This window comes from Rhinolophus hipposideros (genome assembly GCF_964194185.1).
Source record: "Rhinolophus hipposideros genome assembly, chromosome: 8".
Classification (NCBI taxonomy): Eukaryota; Metazoa; Chordata; class Mammalia; order Chiroptera; family Rhinolophidae; genus Rhinolophus; species Rhinolophus hipposideros.
In genome coordinates, this window is record NC_138054.1 from 91,140,274 (window position 1) to 91,163,448 (window position 23,175).

Below are 23,175 nucleotides of genomic sequence, written 5' to 3' on the forward strand. Positions count from 1 at the left end.
AGTGGTGTGGCAAGGACATTTAACATCAGGTCCACCCTTTTAGCAAATTTTAAATACACAATACAGTATCGTTGGCCATAGGAAGATACAGAGCAGTATCTTTAGCTAGAGAGCAGATCTCTAGAACTTATTTATATTGCATAACTAAAACTTTAAAATCTTTCTGGCTGCAGAGAGACAGTCCCTGGGGGCTAGCCAATTCGCCGACAGCAAAGGGCTCAGCCTGGAGCCCTCCTGTGATGTGCAAACTAGCCAACCCACAGCCATACTTCCTCTGTCTGGCCCACACATGCCAGGAGGCGACATTCTTCTGCTTGATCCACCCAGGACCAGGGAACTGGGGCCATCGCGACAGCCCAGAACTTACTCAGACGACCGGATCTTAAACTGTTGACCCTGCGCGGCCCTGCCTTTCCCACGGAAACTCCAATAAAGGACAAGGCCTCGGTTCTCCCCTTCGCTCACGACTGGCCCTTCTGCCTCGTGACCTGGCATTCTCCCCGTGTGGCCCCGCATGGTGCCATGCCCTCTGTTCCTACAGCTTCTGAGTATAATAAACTTGGAAATCAAGCAGTATAACCCTTTTAACTTTAGTTTTATAAATTCTTTTTGCTATGCTAGGTCCTTTTTAGGTTTTATATAAATTTTAGAATCAGATTGTCAATTTCTACCCCCCCAAACAAAGCCTGATGGGATTTTGATGAGGATTGCATTGAAGCTACAGGAGAAAATTGCCATCTGCACCACACTGACGCTTCCAATCCACACATGAGTTGTATCTCTCCACTGATTTAGGTCTTCTTCAATTCCTCCCAGCAAAGGTTTACAGTTTTCAGTTTGTACATCTTTTGCTAATTTTATCTTAAAACACTTCAAGTTTTTTAATGCTATTCTAAATCATGCATTTCTCTAAACTGCACATTTCTCTGACTTAGTTTCCAATTGTCCATTGTGAATCTATAGAAAAACATTTGTTTTTTTGTATATTGACCTTGTCCACTGATGCCTTCTGCAGCCCATCTAGTAGTTCCAATAGTTTCTCCATCGATTTCTTAGCATGCTCTCTTAGTATTTGTGCATTTAATCGTATAATGAAGAGTTTTATTCCTTCCTTCCCATCTGTATGTCTTCCATTTCTTTTCCTTGCCTCGCTGCACTATGTAGGACTTCCAGAACGCTACTGAGGGGAAGTATAAGAGTGCACTTACTGGCCAGTTCCCACGCTTATGGCAGTCCAGCTAAATGTAGGACAATTGTGTTGATGATTTGAAAGAACCAGCTTTTGGTTTCAATCAATGTTCTCTATTAGCCTTCTAGTCCCTGTTTCATTTAAATTGACCTTTATTATTATTTCCTTCCTTCGGCACCCTTGGGTTCAGTTTGCTTTCCTTTTTCTAGTTTCCTGAGGTAGAAGTTTAGGTGATGGTTCTGAGCTCTTCCTTTTCTGGTATAGGCATTAAAAGCTATAACTCCGTACGTTTTGGTCAATTATCTTTTAGTAAAATTTTTTAAAACAAGGAGAGTATTCTATATTTCCCCACATTTTCCCTATTCTGGCGCCTCTCTGTGGACATCTGAGTTTTCATTTCGTGGCGTTTTCCTTCCTACAATATCCCCATAGCACAGATGTGCTAGCAGCAAATTCTTGCGGCTCTTTTGTTGTCTAAAAATGTCTATTTCACCTTTATTTTTGAAGAATATGTTCACTTAATACAGAATTTTGGGTTATAGTTTTCTTTTAGGAATGTAAGGTGTTTCGTTGTCTTCTGGCTTGCATGTTTATGAGGAGAAGTCAGTTGTATTTCTTACCTCTGTAATATACGGTTGTTCTCTGCCTTCTTAGTGGCTGAGTTTTGGTAATATGATTATGATATTTACAGGTGTTCTTTTTTGTTATTTGTATTATCCTGCTTCATGTTCAGGTTCACTGAGCTTGGATCTGTGATTGTTATAGTTTTCATGGAATTTGGCAAAATCTTGACTGTTATTTCTTCAAATATTTTTCTGATGCCCTGACCCCCAAGTCCACCCCCACCCACACTGTGGGCCTCCATCTGACATTTTTTCACAGTTCACTGAGTCTCTGTTATTTTTCTCCTACCCTTTCTTCTCTGTGTGCTTTAGTTTGAGCAGTTTCTATTGGTATGTCTTCAAGTTCACTGACTTTTTTTTTCTAGTGTTTAACCTGCTATTAAGCCTGTTGTGCCAGTGGGACTCTAAGACGGCCCCAACGATCTCAACCTCCTATTATTCCTTCTGTGGGCATATTGGTGACTTGCTTTTAATCAATAGGATGCATCAAAGGTGATGGGATGTTAGTTAGTCCTGGGATTACATTACAAGAGATTGTGACATCTGTCTTGCTACAAACTCTCTGTTGCCTTTTTGGTTTATATACTTTAATGAAACGAGCTGCCATGTTGGAGGGGTCTATAAATGGCAAGGAACTGAATGTGGCCTATGGCTAAACACCAGCTAGGAACCAAAGCCCTCAGCCCAATATCTGTCAAGGAACCAAATTCTTACAACAATCAAGAAAGTTTAGAAGCAGATCCTCCTCATCTGAGCCTTCATGTGAAACCTCAGCCCTGAATGGCATGTTGGTCCCGAAACAGAAGACCCAGCTAAACCACATGTGGGTTCCCAATCCTCAGAAACTGTGATAATAAATGTGTGTTGCTTGAGCTGCTAAGTTTGTGGTAATTTTTTTATATATCAATCGATAACTAATATACTCAGCTGGTGAAGTTTTCACTTTAGATGTTGTATTTTACAATTCTAAAAGTTCTTTTTTTTTTTTCTATCTATGGTTCTCTCCTCTCACTGTTCATCTTTTCCTTTAAATCTCTGAGGATATTTCTAACAGTTGTTTTAAAGTCCTTGTCATATCTATGTCATTTTAGGATCCATTTCTACTGACTGATTTTTATCCTAGACATGGGTCATATTTTCCCATCTATTTGCATGTTGAATAATTTTTGATTGTGTGCAGGGCATTGTGAATGATATATGGCTAAGTATGGATTTTGCTCTTACTTTACAGAATGTTGGATTTTGTTTTGTCAGGCACTTGCAGATGAGCTTGCTCATTTTTAGGTTTGTTTTTACGCTTTGCTGGAAGGAGGTGGTCTAGAGTATTCTTTACTCCAGGGAGAGGTTAGCCCTATTACTAAGATGGGACCCTTGGGGTCTCTATCGAATGCCTCAGGTATCCAACAACATCTCTCCACGTGGCCTCATCCAAACTTGAACTTCTCCCAGTTCTGTGTGAATTCTGAGAATTTTCAGCTTATAGATCCCACTGGCTGTTTTTTCGACCAACCTCACAGAGTTTTACCTTTTAGGTACTCAGCTTAGCCAAACTTAGCCAAAACCTCAAGGGGACCTGCTGTGCCGATTTCTGGTCCTCTCCGTCTGCTTATCTCCCTTCTCTCCCGTACTCTGCCCTGTAAGTTCTAGTTGCCTCAGCCTCCTCAAACTCCAATTTCCATCTCCTCAACTCAGCTAGACTGCTGGGCTGTGCTTGGTTGCCCCATCCTCACGCTATTTGAAAAAGCCTTAGCCAGAAAGCCAGAGCTCATCTTGTCTGTTTATTCCTCTCAGGTACCACAGTCCCGCACTGTCTATTGCCCAATGTCGGACAACAGTTTTTTCACGTTTGTCCCGAGACCTAGTTGGTCTTGGTGGGACGGTAAGTTCACTACAGTGCAGTTCCTCGGCACTGACATTAGAGTTCTCTGGGCATATGTACAGAGGGAATGGCATTAGCGCTTAGCTCTGTCCTTGGGTTCTTCAGCTTTTTGCACATATTCAGCAGGCTCACTCATGGTGGGAGTGGGAGGGGATAAGAAGACGCATCAGAAATGCCCCTCGATAGCTGTATCATAACTGCAAAATCCCAACCCTTCATTAGCAGCTTCCATGACAACCAAGCCCTTTGCCTTCTTGGTAAATAACTTGTCACTGTGAGACACAAATCCACCAGGAAACCCCTCAGCCTACCACGAATTTGTTTATTCTGTGGGTAGCACCAGAATCCCTTTGTGCAAAGTAATGTGATCATGATTTCTCAACTAAGATCTTTGATCTGATGGTATTTTGGTCTGGATATTTGAACTTGGAGGGATCCCAAGAGACCCTGTGTGTCTCAGGCATCTGGCATACTGTTAACCAGAGATCATCTAGCTACAAGGACCCTCTTTGTTCCCTCATAGAGGCACAATCTCCAGGCGACCTTCAATCTGGCCAACATGCAGACTCAATCACCTGGGAAGCTTTTGAAACTTCACAAATGCCAGGTTCCGCCCCAGAGTACACATTAGAACCTTGTCAGACCATGGCGATCTGTTGCATCGCCAAGGGTCACTCTGTCTTCTTGAATTTTATGAAGCCAAAGAACTCACAAACATGAAAGTTAAAGCCTTCATGGAAATGCCAGTGCCTTGTAAGCAATCCAGAATCCGTCCTAGGGGGACGTGAAGGTCACTCGACTCCAAAAAGGAGGAAGACTGAGCTCTCTCTAAATCACAGCACTTGTAAGGAACCTTGCGGAACCTTCCAGCCAACTTCCCTTTACCTCCCTCAGCCTTTCCACCTCACAGATAAAGACACCAACGCTCGGAGGGGATTAAGTGACATGCCCAACATCACTGGTCCAGAGCCAAATCGCCCAGCCAGAACTTTCCCCTGGCCTTCTAGACTCCGCTAAAACCCTGCAGCGGCTTCGTATGACCCTTAGAGCAGAACCCAAGCTAAGCTCCACAGGACCTAGCTCTAGGCCCTTCCGGCTGTACCCCACGCCACTCAGTCCTGACCCTGCTCCCCAGGCCTGGGTCCCTTTCTGTCAGTAGAAAACCCAGGTCCTCTGGCCTTAGGGAGTCACGCTGTCCTGTCTGTGAGAATGCCCACCCCTTCAGCTCTTCACAGCAATGCCCCTTAGACCTCTGAGTCACAGGTCTCCGTCCTGCCTCACTCAGGCCCTCCCAGACCTCCAAAGGCTGGTGCCCTTATTCTCTACCTGACATGTACCTTGTTTGTCATCCTCAGCACTAGTCTTGGGGGTCCTGAGGCGCGTACTGTTTACCTGTGGCCTGTCTGTCCGCACCCCACTAAGTTGGGAGGTGCAACGGGCACAGAATGTACCTGCTTTGTGTATCGCTGTATCACCAGTGCTTAGCAAAGTGCCTGGCACGCAGTGGGCTTATTGGATGAAGGATGGGTGGGAGAAGTAAATAACTAATCAACAACAAATAAATGACAGAAATCACTCTCTAAGCTCCCAAGTGCTAGGAGGGCAAAGAGCTTCCGTGAACCAGCAGAACGCATGGGTGGAGGGAAGGCCCTGCTGCCTGCAGGGGTGCACCCTGGGGCTTGGGGTCCCAGGCTGTGCCTGCCCATGGTGGCCCCCCCAGCCCGTGTGGGGCTCCGTTCTGAACACACTGATGTTGAAAGTCCAGACACCTGGCACCTTGTGGGGCACAGGTTTCCCACAAGTGAAATCATGCTCAGCATCCTGGTCTCTAACAAGCACGCCCAGCTCTGCAGACCTGCCGTGGGGCAGCCCTTTTCTCCTGCATAAGCGAGGGAGGAGAGCTGAGGACTCCCCAGCGTCCACCCCGAAATGACCTGGAAGCTGGGCTCCTGCATCCACAGGGCAGGACTTCAGTATTTAAACTAGCAGCACCAGCCAAGCGCCTTCGAGAGACCAGAACTAGAGTTTCTTCCATCTTGCTGCTCTCCTATGAGCCCTTCAGATCTCCAACCACACCGTCAAAACAGACATGCCCTCCCCATCAGTCACAGCCCAGCTGTCAATTATGAGTCTACCTGCTGCGGGGTGGTAGAAGAATTAGGAGCAGAGTCTAAACAATAGGTGTGCTTAAAAGGAACCTCGATCTCCAGCATTACGGTTAGTGTATTGCAGCCTCAGGGCTGCCCGGCACAAAACAAGCCATGTCTTAAATTTCCTAGTAGCAATGGTAAAGAAGTAAAAAGAAGCAGGTCGAACTAAGTTTAATAACGTATTTTATTTAGCCAATATATTTAAAGTGTCCTTTCAACATGTAATCAATAAAAATATCAATGGGTTATTTAACACAGCAATTGTTCAAGCTAAGTGTCACACGGGGCGGCCTGCAGGGTCACTGGTCCCGCTCCCCACATAAGAACGCAGGACATGGTGAAGCCAAAAAGGAACACCCACGGAGCCATAGGTAGGGAGTCATACCACTATGGTCTCACTGGAGGCTGGAATCACACGACGTGCGACCTGCTGTCCGCTTTTCTGCCTGCCAACCGACCGACTACTCGACTCCACTCCCCAGCGCAGCCGCGGCAGTTTATACTAGTGGCCAACGGCTCAATGGTTACAGCTGACGGCCATCTACTACCCGAGCCAGCACCTTTCCTCATGAGGCCGAGAGCCTGGAAACTGCTCTCTCAGGCTCTGTCCCCACACTAAGTCTCTGAAATGCAGTGTGTATTTTACGCTTCCAGCACGTCCCAATTCAGAGCAGGTACATTTGGGCTGCTCCATAGTGACATGCGGCTACTGATTTGGACCCTGCAGCAGCCCAGCTGCTCCTCCTCAGCACCCAACCCCAACTGCCTGATGACTCTGACGCCAACGCCCCCCTGCCCCCAGAGAATATAAAAAGCAGGTTTGGAAACCCTGCTCCCTGCAGCCCCTCCCCCACCCTGCTGGCCTTGGACCTGTGTCAGGCAGCAGGTAAAGCCCGAAGAGGAAGCCTCCACCGCTACTCAGAGCTCTGTCTGGAGGCTTAGATTAATTCCCCTGCATTTATTTCTCTTTTTATAAACAAAAGTCAGACGATGCATTCATCATGAGCAAGGGGCACTAATCCTAAGGCGTTCCGTCAAACAGACATTCTCTCTATAAGTAAATAAAAAGGTGACTAGGCAAGAAAAGAAAATTACACTGAACTAAAATCTGGGACTCTTTTTTCCCCCCGTTTTAGATCTGTAAGCCAAAATATTGCTAAGGCTTTTTATAAACAAGATAATGAGTTGTATAATTTATGTAAATTAACTAATGCTCCTGCATTTTCTAGAAGTAACATAAACTGCATTATTTATTTGACGTGCCTTTTGGAGTAAAAATAATTATAATTGGATATTAAATCTAACAGGTTTTCCCCATTGTTTTCTTATTAGTATTTGGGGTTTTGAATATAAAACACAGACTCGCTGAGCACTTTCCTTCCGCACGTATGGAAATGAGGATGATGTTTTTGAAAGACAGGACTTGGGCCAGGACCCTTGACAAACCTCGGTGCCAGAAGGAAACATGTGCCATGGGCCTGGCTTACATAGCAGGTGTTGGTTATTTTCACCTAGTGTGGGGTACTAGTCGGTGAGCCGCCCACGGGACCCACCTGTCGCCACGTTCACTCCCTAATGTCTTCCCATCTTCACCTCTGGAAGAATGATCCCTGGGCAGCAGCCTCACACCAGCTGGGAACCTGCTCTGAACACAGCACCTCAGACCCCAGCCACCCAACTAAATCAGAATCCCCAGGGGGACTCATACGCACGTGAAAATCAGAGAAACACTTTTCTACATCACTTGTGGTAAAGATTCAGTCCCTTCCCATACCCTTCCGGCACGACACAGAGCTGCACACAGGAAGACACCATGGGGCGGGGTCCCCCAAGTCTGTTCCTGGCTCACAGCATCAAACCACATTTCCCCCCTCTCATCTAACATATATTAAAATGAGCAATACATAATCACACATTGTAATTCTTAATATTATCATATTAGGAGCATTAAAAATGCAAGACAGGATAATTAAGCAAAATAAATTAAACAAGGATCTTGAAATACACAGCCTTGGAAATACTTTTGCTGCCTAAATGCTTGCCAACATCTGTTAGCCGTGACCATGCTTGCTATCCTTTTCTGATATTCAAAGCGCACAATATGGTCAAATACCAAATATGAAGAGCCCTGATTCGTAACCTTGTTTCTGCAGCAAAACGTGGCCCTGAGATAGAAGAGGGAACTCTTACTGAAAAACCCATTGATCTTTGGGAGGGCCACCTTATTTGGGGGCGGAGGTGGGGAGCCCTGCTCCCCCCACCGGCCCCTACTGGGGTCAAGGCTCATGTAATACCAGGAGTGAGGAAAAAACAAAGCAAAAGTATCTCAGACCAAAAAGGAATGGAAGGTAATTTACTGAATTTATTTCATCTCATCTCCCTTAATCATGTAAAAACAAAACCCCCAAATGTTCTGCATTCTGGTTTGTGTCCAATACAATGTGCAAACTAATTGAGTGTAAAAAGCGTTGCTTTGCATTATATCAGTTAAAGTCAGTGTAACAATTGCTCTCCCTACCCCCCCAGCTCTGTTTCATTTCTGTTTTTGTTATAATTCAGTCCATTCACAATATGTCATTGCAAACACTATTTGCAAAAGAAAGTATAAAAAACAGATTCTTTATTTCTTAGTGCATTTATTTTCATTTCCCCTTCTCAAGCTCTCCACATTTATACGTGCTTCCATCTGGAGGGCTTAAAAAAGTTACAAAGTTACTCTGCATAATGAGGCACACACACTCATCTGGTATTTAGCCTGAGAATTTCATTGCCAGGTGTTGTGAAACAGGGTTGGGGGGGGGGGGGAATACAGCCAAATACCGTGGTACATCTAGTTTCCAAACATTTCAGAGCATGTCTGAAAGGGTTCAGCAATCTGGGCAGGAAGCGACCTCAGTGAGGTTTACTTAACCGCCTCCCAGGCAGCTGTGACCGGGGCCGCTGCACCCAATCCGCACCCAATCCGCACCCAGCCCAGTGCCAACGTCAGCATGCGCCCCGGAAATGCGGGTCCTGCTCAGGCAGAGAGAGGCTGCTGCCCCCCAGCAGGCACTGAAAACGGACAGGCCCGCTCTCCAAAGGGTCTTGATGGGAATAGAAACTGAGGTGACAGGAGCTGAGAAAGCCAACAAGGAAACGAGAGCGTTGTCCAAACGGCCATCATTTTAGGGAGCCCGGACAGTTCAGTGGAAAAGGGAAATGGATTCCGTGAGAACAGAACAGGCCCCACTCAGCCCCGCTTTACGGAGACAGAGGGAGCCCCATTCTGCCTACCCTTGGGTGGGGGCTGTAATTTAGACTCTCAACTATTTCACAGCCATTAAAGAAGTAAAGGTCAGCAGGAAAATGAGCATCCTCCCGGGCCGACTGGTCCCACGGAATGGCAAGCAGATTCTGTGCGTAAGAAATAACTGCTCAACAGTTCAGTGTGTATTCTTTGGGGAAACTGAACTTAATACGGCATTATATTGACAATTAGGTCTAATTCCATGTATAAAAGCACAGAACAAAATGAGGGGTGCAATTAAAATATCACAGGGCATCGCACACTAGGAACGGGTTAAGTGTGCGCTTCGGCTGAGCTGCACACGGACAAGTAAGGAGTCCCGGGGGAAACATGGAGTCCGGGGTTTCCCAAGTGTGTTTCCCGTAGTCCCAGAAAAGATGACCGCATTTAACCATGTGTCCAATATTTCGGAAAGGGAAAAGTCATGCAGTATTTTGAAACTCGAGCTGACGATGCTGGAACCTTCACTGTGTCCCCATAAGGCGTTTGGACTTGGCATCCTTGCTAAACATTACGTGGGAGCTCCACCTGTGCTGTCCGTCCTGAGGTGGCAGGCTGGACAGCCACTCCTGTGTCCCTCCAGCAGCACCTGCTAAGCCCCCCTCGTTCCAGGACACCTGAGAAGAGGCACAGCCCCAGAGCGTTCCCATCCGGGTCCTCAGCACAGATGTAACCCACCAGGGAAGCTTGGCTGCCTGTCGGCTTCTGCGGGAATAGGTTCAGGGTAACATGCTGGACCCCACATAAGCTGACCACACTTCACTGGAGTGCTCAGATCTAAAAGTCACCCACAGTCTCCCCCAAGATTTAAACAAATCTTTTTTGAAGATTTCAAGCAAAAGGGACATATCCTGGTCTCCAAGAGCATCTTAGGTACTGAAATACGCAGATCTCAGCAACGCTTTTAGCATTAAAAATTAGAAAGGGAAAAAGACATGGAGATTAAAGGACTATGACCGTTAGACACCAACCGAGGGATAAAAGCAGATCATCCATGAGTAATGGATGTAAGGAGGCAAAGAAAGGGGAATAACCACAGCCACTTGCTTAGAATTTATGTTTCCATAAGTGAAACATTACGATTCTAGGACGGAGAAGAAATTATTGACACGTGTGTTCCCTTAAGGAAGGCTTCTCAAGAGGCCCATTCCAGATTTAATAATAATCCATATTCTTCCCTGAAATGGCAAACCGAGCCTTTGATTTCCTTATCACTGCTGCAGATACATGAATCATTAAGCTGCAAACCAGCAGAGGTTCAGTTTATCACACGCCACCTAGAATATTTAATAAAATAAATTCTAAATAATCAATTCATGAAGAGTCAACATCTCTCCCACTTTTGTGATAAATGTCTACTTCTCACATCCATCATCAGGCTGTACGTAAACTGTGGCAGCAAAGATGAAAGTCCCCAGTTTTCTCGGGCTGTCATGTAAATACTTAAACGCGGACAAATCCCTCCCTATGGCCTCCATTCTAGGGGACGTTGTCACGTCAAAAACATCCAGGCTGCTTTCAGAGCACTTCCAGCCTGGAGAAGACGGGAGCTCAGCCTTTTTGTCCTCCGTGACATCCTGATCCTTTCACCCACTCGTCAGTGCGGCCACCCATCTTTAGCTCAGCTGTCCCTGGATGAGGGGGCTCAGGGCGTGTCCTGAGGACTCACCCTGCTGTCTCCACAGTGCCAGGGATCAGAGCCCTGGGCTCCCGGGAGAAATGGGACACTTCCCAGCTCCCACTTCCAAAGTGCCCTTCTCAAGAGACGTGGCCTCACTTCTTCAGGCTGAGGACAAAGCTGCCTGTGTCTCACGTGGACGTGCTGCCACTGAAAAGAGAGCGAAGAAACCTTGACTCCACCCGACATCCTGTCTAACCACACTGCCCGATGTGACAGGTGGCAGGTCGTGAATACAAGTATCAATTCCTTGCGGAATTATAAGCTGAGTACGAACACCGTCAGTCTGCAAACATGTGACCTAGGACATGCCAGTGTTCAGATGTAAGTCCTTAAAAGGTCTGTGGCACGTCCTGGACTGTCCCCCACCAATCTCTCACCCTGCTCCTTCTAGAACCTGGTACCATAACCAGAATAAAGGGCAGCAAACTGCATCCCTGGGTGAAATCCAGCCCTCGGCTTGTCTTTGTAAATAAAGTTTTATTGGAACACAGTCACACCCATTCCTTAAGTATCATCTATGGCACTGCAATAGGTAGAACAGAGACTGTCTGGCCAGCAAAACTGAAACTATTTACTGTCTGGCCCTTTACAGAAGAAATCCATCATTTATTTCATCCGATCATTCAAAACAAATGTTTACTGAGCACCAACTGTGTACCAGATACCGTGCCTGAGCATTGGGCTGCAGCACGAGACAGCAAGTGCCCTACTGCGCGGAGCTAAACAACGCATGGCCAGGGCTCTTTTTCCTGGAGGAGAGAGGGCCGAGGAAACTGGTCAGTCACTGCCAGCTGGGCTGCTCTGCTTTCAGAAACCTGCTCTTCTGTCTCCCTCATGGCTGGGGGCAGAATAAGGAACGATAGCCTCAAATCACATAATCAGAGATCTCAGTTAGATATTTTTAAAAAGTTCTGGGATTGAAGTAATGAATTGCCAAAACAACTTGTAAAAGTTTTCCTTTGGACTTTTTTTCTTAAGATAAGATTGAAAAAAGGAAACCCACCTGCCTAGGGCTGCGTCATCAAGGGAGGACCCTGGATGGCGTGTGTGGATCCCTTGCCAATGACTGTGCCTATGAACCATGGAGGGTTACACTACAAGGAGGTCTCCATTCAGTAGGTCCACGTGGGGCCTGAGAGCCTACACTGCCAACAGCCTGTCGGGTGAGGCTGGAACTCCGACCGACAGGCCACACTGTGGGTAGCACACAGCAGCACGGCTGCGAACGTGTCCGTGCAGGTCTCAGGCTTTGCTTGAGAGCTGAGTGTTTTGCCTTGAGAAGAAGTTAAGGCGTGCCCTGAAGGGCACACAGCATTACAAGGGGTTGGAATTAAGAAATGCGAAGAGAAGTGGAAGATCATTTCATCTGTCCAGGAGAAAAACTCAGGCACCAGAATGGCACTGTTTCATGGGATCACCAGCTTTTCATGTGTAGTTCTGGCCTGGCATCCAGGCAGGGCCAGCAGGGAGCCGCTCAGCAGCCAGAACCCCCAACAAGCACACATGCCATCAAAGCAACCTCACCCCACCTCCCAGCAGCTGTGTGAATAGCTGTTCCCTTCTTTCATTTATGAAGTAACCCTTCTCTCTGCCACTCCCACCAGGAGCTAAATCCCTTCACTGCACCTCTATTTTTCCCATGTTTTTTGCTGGCCTGTGGGAAGCACCCAGAGCCCCGTGGGCCGTGACGGATTCATGCCAACAAAGGGGGGTCGGGTGTGACTCTTCACGACCTGGCTGGGAGAGTCGTGCCCTGTGCACGTGGACTGCCCCACACAGAGACAAGCCACAGCCCTGATGACAGGCGTCAATTTCCCCAGCAATGGGAGGGACTTGAACGACAGGGAGAAGATCAATAATTTACTATTCAGTCAAGCGAAGGCCGGAGACAGTCTTCACCCACCGCAAACAACCACCTCTGGTCATTTTCCGAGGCAGGTAGAATACGTACCATGTTTTAAAAGCATCCCCAGCTTCCGGATGAAGCTGTAAATTACGCTTACAGGATCCAGGTCGTGTAGCCTGGGTAACATTTAAGTCTGTGCCTGCTGTGCTGGGCCCCACACACACAAAGGCCCTTGAGTGGATTTTGACAATGGCATTCAAGGGTCCCCGCTGTAGGTGAAAACGCTGAATTTCCACGCGTGCCCTTGCACGCTCACCTGCAGTGACATTAAGGCACTGCCACGACAATAATTAAATACCAGTTCAGCTACCGAGCTAACGTTACCTTCAGCAGGCGGTTTCTAGCTCAGTAAGGCTCAAATCACATTTAGAGAAGGAAATGCTTGACATTTCGTAATCTACCAGAGCTATGAAGATGGCACAGACGACAAATACGTTTGCTTCGCAATCTTCCTGGCCCCTCTTTCACTAACCTGCCACTCTCCAAACAGCACCGCAGGCCGGCACCCGAGGCCGCAGCCGCTGAGGGCACAGAACTGGGGGTGCCCACGGCCCTCGCACTTGGGTACCTGAGAGGCACCCAGACTCACTTTTCAGAGAAGCAAGAGGGTCCCCAGGCCCGGCAGCACCTGGGTTTGCCCGCACACTTCCAGGGGTGCCTCCCCTTAGCAGTGGCCAGCGTCCTTCCTGTTTTTATGGTTCCTGCATCGATAACGTGTCTGCAGATAAACCAACTCACTTCCTCGAGTCTTCAATGAAACCAATAGCCAAGCAGCCAAGTCTCTGTCTGCAAAGACTCAAAGGAAACTGCTCTGATGGCTGGAGGGCTGCCAGACCAAAACACAGGACACCAGCTGACCGTAAGTTCCAGACAAGCAACAGATAGTGTTTTAGTATAAGTATGTCCAAATACTGCATGGGACATACTGGTACTGAAGAATTGACTGTTTATCTGAAGTTCCAATTTAACTGGGCGTCCTGTCTCCCCTGTGTGTCTGTGTGCATGTGTGTGTATGAACGCACGCACACTAAACCTGCTGGCCTCCACGAGGAGAGGGAGCACACAGCCCCTCAGATCCAAAGTGAGTGAATCCTGGAAGCTCCAAAGCTGTGGCTTCCAGACAAACGGAAACAGGCAGTCATTTCAGGAGCAGAGAAACACAACTTGTTCCCCCCTAAGTGGAGGTGGAAACATCACAGGCTCCCAAAGGACTTGGATGAAATCAGAGCTAAGGAGTGATGGCAGGTCCTGCAGGTACTCGGCGTGTTGGCCGATGAACTCCCAGCCACCAAAGCGGATGGCGAGGGACCTCCTTACCCTCTCCTTGCAGCCCCTGGTGGCCCCAGGGCGCCAGGTTCCTGGGCTAGAGGAAGAGAGGGGTAAGGGCTCTTCCCTTCTGACTGGCTCGGGTTATAATGAAAGGCGGCCTGGTGACCAGAAGTGGGGGTCCATCACTTCTACTAAAGACCTTTCTTATCCCCGATCTTACCTGAGACCACTGCTTGGGTGTACAATGCTATATTTGAACCCTTCACTCCCAGAATTCCACGGTCTAAGGACACATCTGGGGACCCAGGTGTTTGGGATGCCAGTGTGGAATAGGGATGAGGAAACTGGGAATTTGCCATCAGACAGACCAGTGACTAACCGACTAGGTATCGCTCGATACACTTCTTAACCTCCTGGAAGTTAATTACATCTTCCGCAAAACCAGATGCTGCCAGTCCCTCCCTAATAAAGATGCTGCCAATCACGGGACGAGATGAGGCATGTAACGTGACGAATACGGGCCGGGTACCCAAGTGGTGTCAACAAACGACACCTCCACGGTTGCTGTTGTTAACTGGCAGTGGTCAGGGGAAGGGGACTCTTAAACAGGAGCCGCACACGCCACCCTGGCCAAGCCTCCGGGAGCGGGAGGGCTGCTAGTGCCACTTCAACGTGTCACCAGCTTAATGTTATTTATTAGTTAAATTTTTAATTATGTGAATTGGATAGGGACACGCCACCAGGGATGCCAAGTAATTAGAAATTAAGGAAAGACTGTGGATTTGAGTTCCACCCAAACACATCGAGGTAACAGGAAATTAAGTTTTAACGCGTTAGGGTACCATTAGAACGCTGCACAAAAATTCAGATGATTAAAAGTCAGAAAAGAGCCCTGGGAGTTCCTTGGAGGTGCCGCTGAACGGACTGGCCCTCTCCACTGGAGCTGGTCATGAGGCCAGACCACCACTGTCACCAGCGCTCGACGCCAGACAGGACAGGCAGTGGGAGCTGAAACCAAAGACCTCGGTTCTAGTGCCAGGTGTGAGACCAGTCGGGATAAAAGTATCTGCCACGACTGAACGGCCGGGTTGGGGTGAGGCTCAGATGACGGGTCCCTGTGAAGGTAGTTAGTCAGTCTCACTGCTCACAGCAAGTTCCTGTGGGTGACCCATCCAGATCTGCCCGTGGGGGAAACAAGTTTATTCTGAACTCCAAAACCTCTGTGGTAAATCATTTCCACGTCATATTGAAATGACCAGCTTCAGGTTTCTGCACGTTTTTCAAGTATGATGCTGTGTCTTACTTGCCTCTCTACAGTCTGTGCTTAACAGGTCACTTAGTATCTACCTACCAGATACAGGCTTCTAGTGCGTAAAATACCAGCTACTCCATATGTGTTTACTGAACTGGACAGAGCTAATATGAATTGCAACCCTTCCTTATGAAAGGTGCAGACGGAGTGCTATGGCAGGCTGGAGCGGATGAGGAAGGGTGCAATGGAAGGTTCAGGAGCTGCAAGGCTACCAGTCTCCATGCAGACATGGAAGAAACCGGTTCTGAGAAAGGAACACTGTACGTATAGACTGCACAGTGAATCTGGAGGGGAACGGAGTTGACTCGCACGTCCACAGACCCAAGCCACACAGCCGTTTATGAAAAGCAAAAAGTATGTCTTCTATTTAAAAACACATAGACGCAACATGCAGACTCATTTGCCCCTAAGTGAGCTTCTGCTGCTTGGCTGTTTCATCAGCCAACTTCCTCCTTATCCATTCACGGCTGTTTTCCAAACTTGATTTGGACACCATGCGTGTTTGTGGCTGGCTATTTTAAATATTTTCCATCAGCTGCAAGCAAGACACCTATTTCTCTTACGGCTGCAAGCAGAGCTGAAATGATGTGGCATTGCCACGAGGCAGACAGTTATTTCATGCCCTGTTAATTCCTAATGTAGTAACTACAATATCATTCCTACTTTTAAAAGAGGGGCTTTTTTTTTTTCACTTTTAAATATGTGGCCAAATAAAGAACATGGGTTCTAATGAGGCCCCGCCCCCAAACAGCCCCAACGACGGGGAGTGTGGGACGGCGAAGTGGTCAAAAGCAGTCTCCTTTCTTTCAGGCAGCACAAGCAGGTCAGCAGAACTCAACTTTCTCTTCATTGCTGAAAATGCCAATCAGACATGAAGGCCGGCATTTCTGCCAGGCAGATGGTCCAGGCCAGGGACCCCTGTCCACCCAGAACGGGCTCGGTGGGGGAGGGTGTCGTCCATGCTGCCACAATTGAGCCAACAGCCTCTGCAGTGACCACCTCGGGGGCCAAAGGCAGGACATCTGGCAAAGCCCACTCGTGCTCAGAGCGGAGGAAGCGGAGGAAGCCTCGTCCTGGCAGGCGAACATCTGGTCTACCACGACACAGCTCTGCTAACTATAAGTCACGTGAGCTGTCACTACCCACCGTGATTTCCCATCGGACCCTGTTCCTGTCCACCTCCAAGCACTGCCTCATTCTCTACGTCTATGTCACTTTCTGAAAACCAAGTCGGCCCTGGGTACCATACCCTCCAATGTGCTCTGCGCGGGGCCTCATAATTCTTCCGTCACAGCCCTCGTCACCCTGCATTACAGCTGCATGCTTGACTTTTCGCCCCCGTAAGATCACAAGTGTTCTTTACATCACTGCGTCCTCAGTACCTGTCATATGCTGGTGGATTACGTTGTGCATTTGACGATTGCCTGAGGAAGGAAGGGCACGTGCTGCCTCGATGTGACAAATACCCCACAAATGCCACCCGAGTGCCCAGGAGGAACAGTGCCAGGGCAAGCCTAGCTCAGTCCCAGCTCCACACTGACCTGTGGCAGGATGCGGGGCACGAGGCACCGTCTGTGAGGCTCAGTCTCTCCATCTGTGAAATAGGTCTAACAAATGCCTCGCATGTATGTTTTGATGAGGGTGGAATGAGATAGTGCCGCTGGCATGTAGGAGGCCCGTAAGCCTGCGGCTGTCACTGTGCTAAGGACATGGCCCCTCTCTGTAGCAGAACCCAGCGGCAAAGAAAGGAATCAGCCCAGAGCTGGCCTGGGTTCTGACACGCCCAGTGCGCCCCAGAGAGAGGTGTGAGGACTGTGCTGAAGACAGCCCTGCATACTTTGGGGTCCAGAGAAAGCACCGTGAACTTGAAAAGTCCTCTTCCAGCTTGGCCCAAAGAACAGCATCACCTCGGGCTGGCTTCACCAGCTCCCGACCCAGGCGTGAGGCCAGGGGATACTTCAGAACCACCTCTCTGGCTCAGGGAACCCCCATCCCAGCCTATCTCCCTCAGGCCCCCAACAAGCGGCATAAATCTGCATGTGAAGCAGGACTGACTTCAGGACTGCCAAGATCTCATCTCATGAGACGCTGACATCACAACCACCTTCTTTTTCCTCCCTGCCAACCTTTGTCATCCTCAGAGACCTTATCGAGCTGGCTTCTCCTTGTCTTACAGACAAGACAACTAATCGTGGACCTAACAGGTCGTCAGCTTCCAAAGCGGCTGCCCCCATCCTGTGCCTGGCTGAGAAAATCAATGTGTCTTTGAGTTGTCGCGTGTACCTGGGGCCCCAGCCTCTGAGAACAAAGGGAGGTAGACTGCTGAGCAGTTCCACAGAAGCACTGGAAGTTTTTCTGGCCTGAGGGAAGGCTTACAGCAAGTGATATGTTAAATGGTACATCCAAATATCTTTATCGTGCCCTTGAACTGCAGAACCAGCGGGGCCATAGAAAACCACAGCTCCCAGGCCGTACGCAGGGCTCTCTGCCTCTCCCAGCAGCAGGGGTGGCTGGCTGGTACCAGGCCGTGCGTGACATGCGTGCTGGGTCAATGGGAACTGCCCGACTGAATCCCCTGCAGGAAAAAGCAGGGTCCCACCTGGGAAGCCCCCTCCTCCTGGGCGATACAAAACCCATGTCTACCCACCTTGCAATTTCCCATGGAAAGGACAATCTGCCCGTGGTCCCCTCATGACCACTGGGCTTCCCAGCCAATGGTCCAGTTCAGAGCAAATGCAGGAGAAACGCTAATGAGAGGTGGAGCTGGTCTTGCCAGGGAAGCTGGGCTGTTTACAAGACAATTAGACAATGGCAGACAATGCAGAGCAAAGAACTTCCTTTAACACAAGAAGGCTCATTCTCACGAATAATAAAGAAAAACCAAACTAGAATTGAACAGGGTGCCACTTTTCATCCTTCAGCATGCGACAGGGAGAAGAAGAAAGGGCAGTTCTCAGTGCGGGTGGGCAGGTAACTGGCACGGCCACTTCGGAGCAATTTGGCAGCGTCTGGTAACACAGAAAACACTCAGACCTCACATCCAGCTCCTCCAGGGCCGGGCTGCACAGGCAGATGTGTACGAATGTGTACTGAAGCGCTGTAACGCTGGAACACTGGACAGAACCTGCAGGCCCCCAGACTAGAGAGCGGCCCACATGCGTACAGCAGAGCACGACAGAGCAGGTACAGGGTGGCGGTCTAAGTGTCCTCAGCTCAGATGCAGCTCAGACCACAATGCTACGCGAAAGGACGAGCTACGACACACTATGGGAGTCACACGCACAGTCCTGGCCGACTTTGGGAGCACAGCGTGTCACGCATCTCACCCAGGAGGCTTCTCTGATCATCTCTGCACCCCCAGACACTTATGTACCCCAGGACACTTATCCTCAAAGCCCAGCTTCTGCACTTCTCGGCACTGGTCATGACTATTCCCTATGGATACGACTGTCTCCTCAATTTGACCATGAGTCTGTGGGGCAAAGAAGACAGCTTCTGGTTTCTCTGTAGACACCACAGGGCCCTGCACAGAGTGGGGCCACATTCAGTGTTTGCTGACTGACTCAGTGGGACAACTCCCTGAGCTCAGGGGGAGAGGCCACCAGACCATACGCCCACCTGAGGTGGCCTCTCTCCCCGCACCTGAAAGCGCACCCCGAGGTTGCCAGCACAGGCTTGCCCGAGCCCCACTGCCATCCCTCCTGCCCAACTGCCACTCACACCCGGAAAGTCACAGAACGCCCCCCCATGGTCTTGCACACCCCCTTCCGACAGAACCCGGTCCAGAGGGTTCCCGTACCTGGGCCTACCCATCGGACTTCAGTGAGGGAGCCGCAGTAACTCCAAATGTAAATATGGCCTAAAAATAATCATAAATCCTTCCGATTCCATCCACTGACGATTCTAATTTATACCATGAGGGAAGTAAATGAACAGAGGCTCTTTCCCCCTCGGGGGCTTCTGAGCTGCTGCTGAGGAAGAATTCCACCCAGCTGTTACAACCGTCAGTTCCTGATTTACGCGTCACTAAAGATGAAACACACAAGAGACCTGCAGGCATGGGGTTGTCTGCCGTGTTCTGGTGGGATTCCCAGGCCTGGCACCCCCACTGAGCACCCCTCATTCTTGAGCCGCACCCACACTTCCCTTCTACCTATTCCTCCCTAGAGGGAGCCAGGGTGAAGCGCCTCCGCCCTCAGGCCCTGTGACAAAGGCTAATCTGTACAATCACCAGGCACATCCGAGTGGATCCAGACCAGCGCATTCGGGGTAACCTGCATTTTAACATTTGGCGCAGCGGATTAAACCAGGCTGTGCAAACACCAGGCACAGGAAAACACAGGGAATGGAATTTCTCACAACGGGCTTTTCTTTGTTCATCATCATAAAGCACTGTCATTAGGTGTTTAAAGGAACCTACAAAAACATAAAACTAAGTTCTCTCTCTCTGTGGGATAATAGAATAAGGGCCATTGAATGCTATTTTTAATAGCCATAAAGTACATGACTAATATAGAAAAGGTCATAATGACAAGTACATCACAAAGAACATCAGCAAGGAGGGTGAGCCCTTGAACTTGAGTGGGCTTACAATCCTGGCGACCAGTCCTGGCACGAGAGTGGACCCAACATGCCAACGGACCCCAGGAGCCCTCCCTTGGGCCAGTTTGAAACACCAGGTGGGTTTCGGGCCAGCTCCTCAGCTCCTGCGCCAACACCTCCTGCCACACTCCCGGGGAAGACCCTTTACAAGGATCAGCAAGAAACACAGACAAGTGGGTGCCCACTGACTAGTAGGCCACGTTGCTCGGTTCACATCCTCCCCCTCCAGCGCTGTGACACGTGGCTTGGGCCTCCAAACCATGACAAAGGAACGGGATGTCGCCATGGCAGCCCAAGGGTCAGACGGCAGCAAGGAACCAGAGTGCGCCCTATCTCCCCCAAACCAAACTTTGTACAGGATTCCACGATGCTCTCTGCAGTGCTTGCCTCTACCCTGACCCTGCAACAATGCACACACCTTGTTAGCCCATCGAAGTATCTTTGACGCCTGCGAGCTCCCTGTCGTTGAAATACCCAGAGGGAAACAGGAGGGTCTGTCAGTAGAGGGAGCAAATCAGGCTCTGGTCAGGGACCCCCAGCTCCCGTGGGACCCGCGCCACAGAGGGACATTCCTTCTGCAGCTCCCCTCTTCCCCAGCACCTGCACCTCCCAATGCATCTGAGGCTCTCCGTGATAAATACGACCCACGATTCTGCAGGGAGTTTGGCAATCCCAATCTACACACCAACGGCTCGCAAGAAACAGGAGCGCTTTAGTTAAATCCGCTTTCACAGAAAACTCGAGTGGAGACTATAGGGTAAGAAGGGAGAAGAAAACAACAAGCAGGGTCTCGGCAAACAAAGACACTTCCAACACAGGTGGCTGGCATCAAATCCCTCCAAAGCAACCCCATCCTCGTCACAGCCGGGAAAGGACATGTGTGGGGCGAGGGAGCCTTTCTGCCTTTACCTCCACGCCCTGGACCTTCAGCTTCATGTGGTCCTCTCTGGTCGTCTTCCCATCTTTCCTCTTTTTCCAGCAATACCCATCCTTCCTGTATTTCACTTTCTTCCTGTTGTAGAGGATCATTGAGCCATTCTGCGGTCTGCAAACAACAAATGGTTAAGTTACCAAGAGAACCAAGCAGACGACAGATTTATAAAGAAAGATACCGTAGACCAGTAAGAGTCTCTACAGAGAAGCAGCATTTCACATTCGCCAGGACGTAATTTTTCAGCTTGTATTGCAGCTCCCTGGATTACCCATACTTTATGGCCAGCCAAAATTTGCTTGTGGATTTGGTACCTAATGAATTAAATGTGTCAATGATAGGCTTAAAAAACATCTCCTTAGTAAGAGTCACCATCTAATCAGGATGTACGATGTGGGGGGCGGAGCTCCGCACGGAACAGTAGGAAGGAGAGAGAGAAAGCCAAGAGAGCTGGGGTGCTGTGGCGGCCTGCAGTAGCTTATCTCGTATAGAAACATTGTCTGAACATCTTTTAATCCATTGCCTAGCATTAGGAAATAAATAAGTTTACACAGACACAGACGACTATGTTAGGAACAGGCCAATGGGAGGGCCCAGCATTGAGGCCTCACGCCCTTGATTCATGGGCTGCATTAGCTCAGGGCTGGGGGCGAAGGAGCAGCCACAGTCCTTCCTCCCCAGCAAGCTAAGTGCCCGATTCTTTCCCATTTGGGCTCAGCTGTCAGAGGGCACCGTAACTGCCAGGTCAACTTGTCTATTCGGTCCACACCCACTATATCTGAGGAAAACAGCTGCCCTCGTGCTGACTGCTAAGAGTAGACTGGCCGTTCTGGTGCTGTCTGAAAAGAGCAAATAGAAAGAACCTTGACTTTTCCCAATAGCAGCCCTGCCTCCACCACAGAGCAGAGAAGGCGTCCGTACAGCTCCACAGGTGCAATGGTCCCATGTTTTGATTTGCAGCCACCAAGGGGAGAAACAGCTGAACGTCTTTAGCAGCTGAGGGCAAGCACTATAGCAAACCACTTCCAAAACAAAGCTTCAGCAGGTGTGGGTGGACCCAACCCTCAAGGAAGACTCCCCTGAAAGCTAACAGCACGCCGCCCCCCACCCCGCCGTGGCCAGCTCCAAAAAGGAAGGGCCTGTGATGATTCTGTGCACTCACAACACCAGCCCAGGCATTTCTTGTCCCTCCAGCCAAGGCAAAGGAAGGGCCAAGTTGGCTTAAGTGTCTGCCACAGCGGAGGGGAGAAATTAAGCCCACCTCCCTCCCCCTCACCCCCTTCCAGGGCGTCTGGGCAGGAGCCTCTACCCCACTCTTTTCTGTTCCTTTGAACAAGGGCCTGTCATGCGGTGTCTCTGGTCCCATAAGAACACAGGACATGGTGAGGCCCAAAAGGAACCCCAACAGAGCCATGGATAGGGGAGTCATACCACTATAGTCTCGCTGGCGGCTGGGTTGGAGACACAGGAAGTGGGAGCCACACGATCCACAACCTGCCGTCCACTTCTCTGCCAACCAACCCACCAAACAACCCCCCAGCGTGGCCACAGCAGTTATATTAGTGGCTAATGACTAACCAGCAACAGCTGATGGCCACCCAGCCACAGCGGATGGCCATCTACTACCTGAGCCAGCACCTTTCCACGTGAGGCCGAGAGCCTGGAAACTGCTCTCTGGGGCTCTGTCCCCACAGGGCCATTTCACCATCGGGCACAGAACACTGCTTACTGATGTCTTACTCTTCCCTTGTCTATAGGGAAAAAAATCATGCCAGGGTGACAGCAGCTAATTGTAGTTCCCACCCAGCCGGCCGTGTCATTCAGCAGCAAGGTGACAACGAAACAGCAATTCCCTTGGAAATTACAGACTTTCCACGGTGACTCCCAACACTTCATTGTTTGCCGATCACAGTGCAATTGGTTCATGTCAGTGTTCGTTTCCTCCCTAAGTCGGCCTCCTTGACTAAAACAATCCGGAAACAGCTCCATGTGCTTGTCACAATGCTGTCACCTGATGGTATCTGTCTCCCGTGTACACGACTCACAGTCCTTGTCCATTTCTAAATGGCAGGTCGAATGGCAACTCGAACACGCGGTCAGCGGGGCCGGCCTCTCCGCCTCAGTCCTGCCCCAGGTGTTTGTACCTAATCTTCAGATTGCTATGAGCCCTTCCACCCCGTAAAAGACGCACCACAAGGGCTCCCAAATCCCACTGCTGTGCTTAGGGCCGCTGCCTAAGGGATGGGCACAGGAGTGCATCGAATCGGCTGGTGGCTCTACCTCTGTCTCGCCCCCTCCAAATGGAAAGAAGACACTCATGATGAGCTTCCTCGGTCCCAGGAAGCTC

The 23,175-nt window shown here is 49.4% G+C and overlaps 1 protein-coding gene across 17 annotated transcripts in view; it reads right to left on the reverse strand.

The window, feature by feature from the left end:
- CAMTA1 (calmodulin binding transcription activator 1) overlaps window positions 1-23,175 on the reverse strand; it is an 807,730-nt gene that overhangs the window by 381,585 nt on the left and 402,970 nt on the right. For all 17 annotated transcript variants that reach the window (XM_081054811.1, XM_081054796.1, XM_081054795.1 and 14 more), the window contains one exon: window positions 20,807-20,942. In XM_081054811.1, coding sequence (XP_080910937.1) covers window positions 20,807-20,942 — 136 coding nt within the window. The remainder of the gene's footprint in view (window positions 1-20,806; window positions 20,943-23,175) is intronic.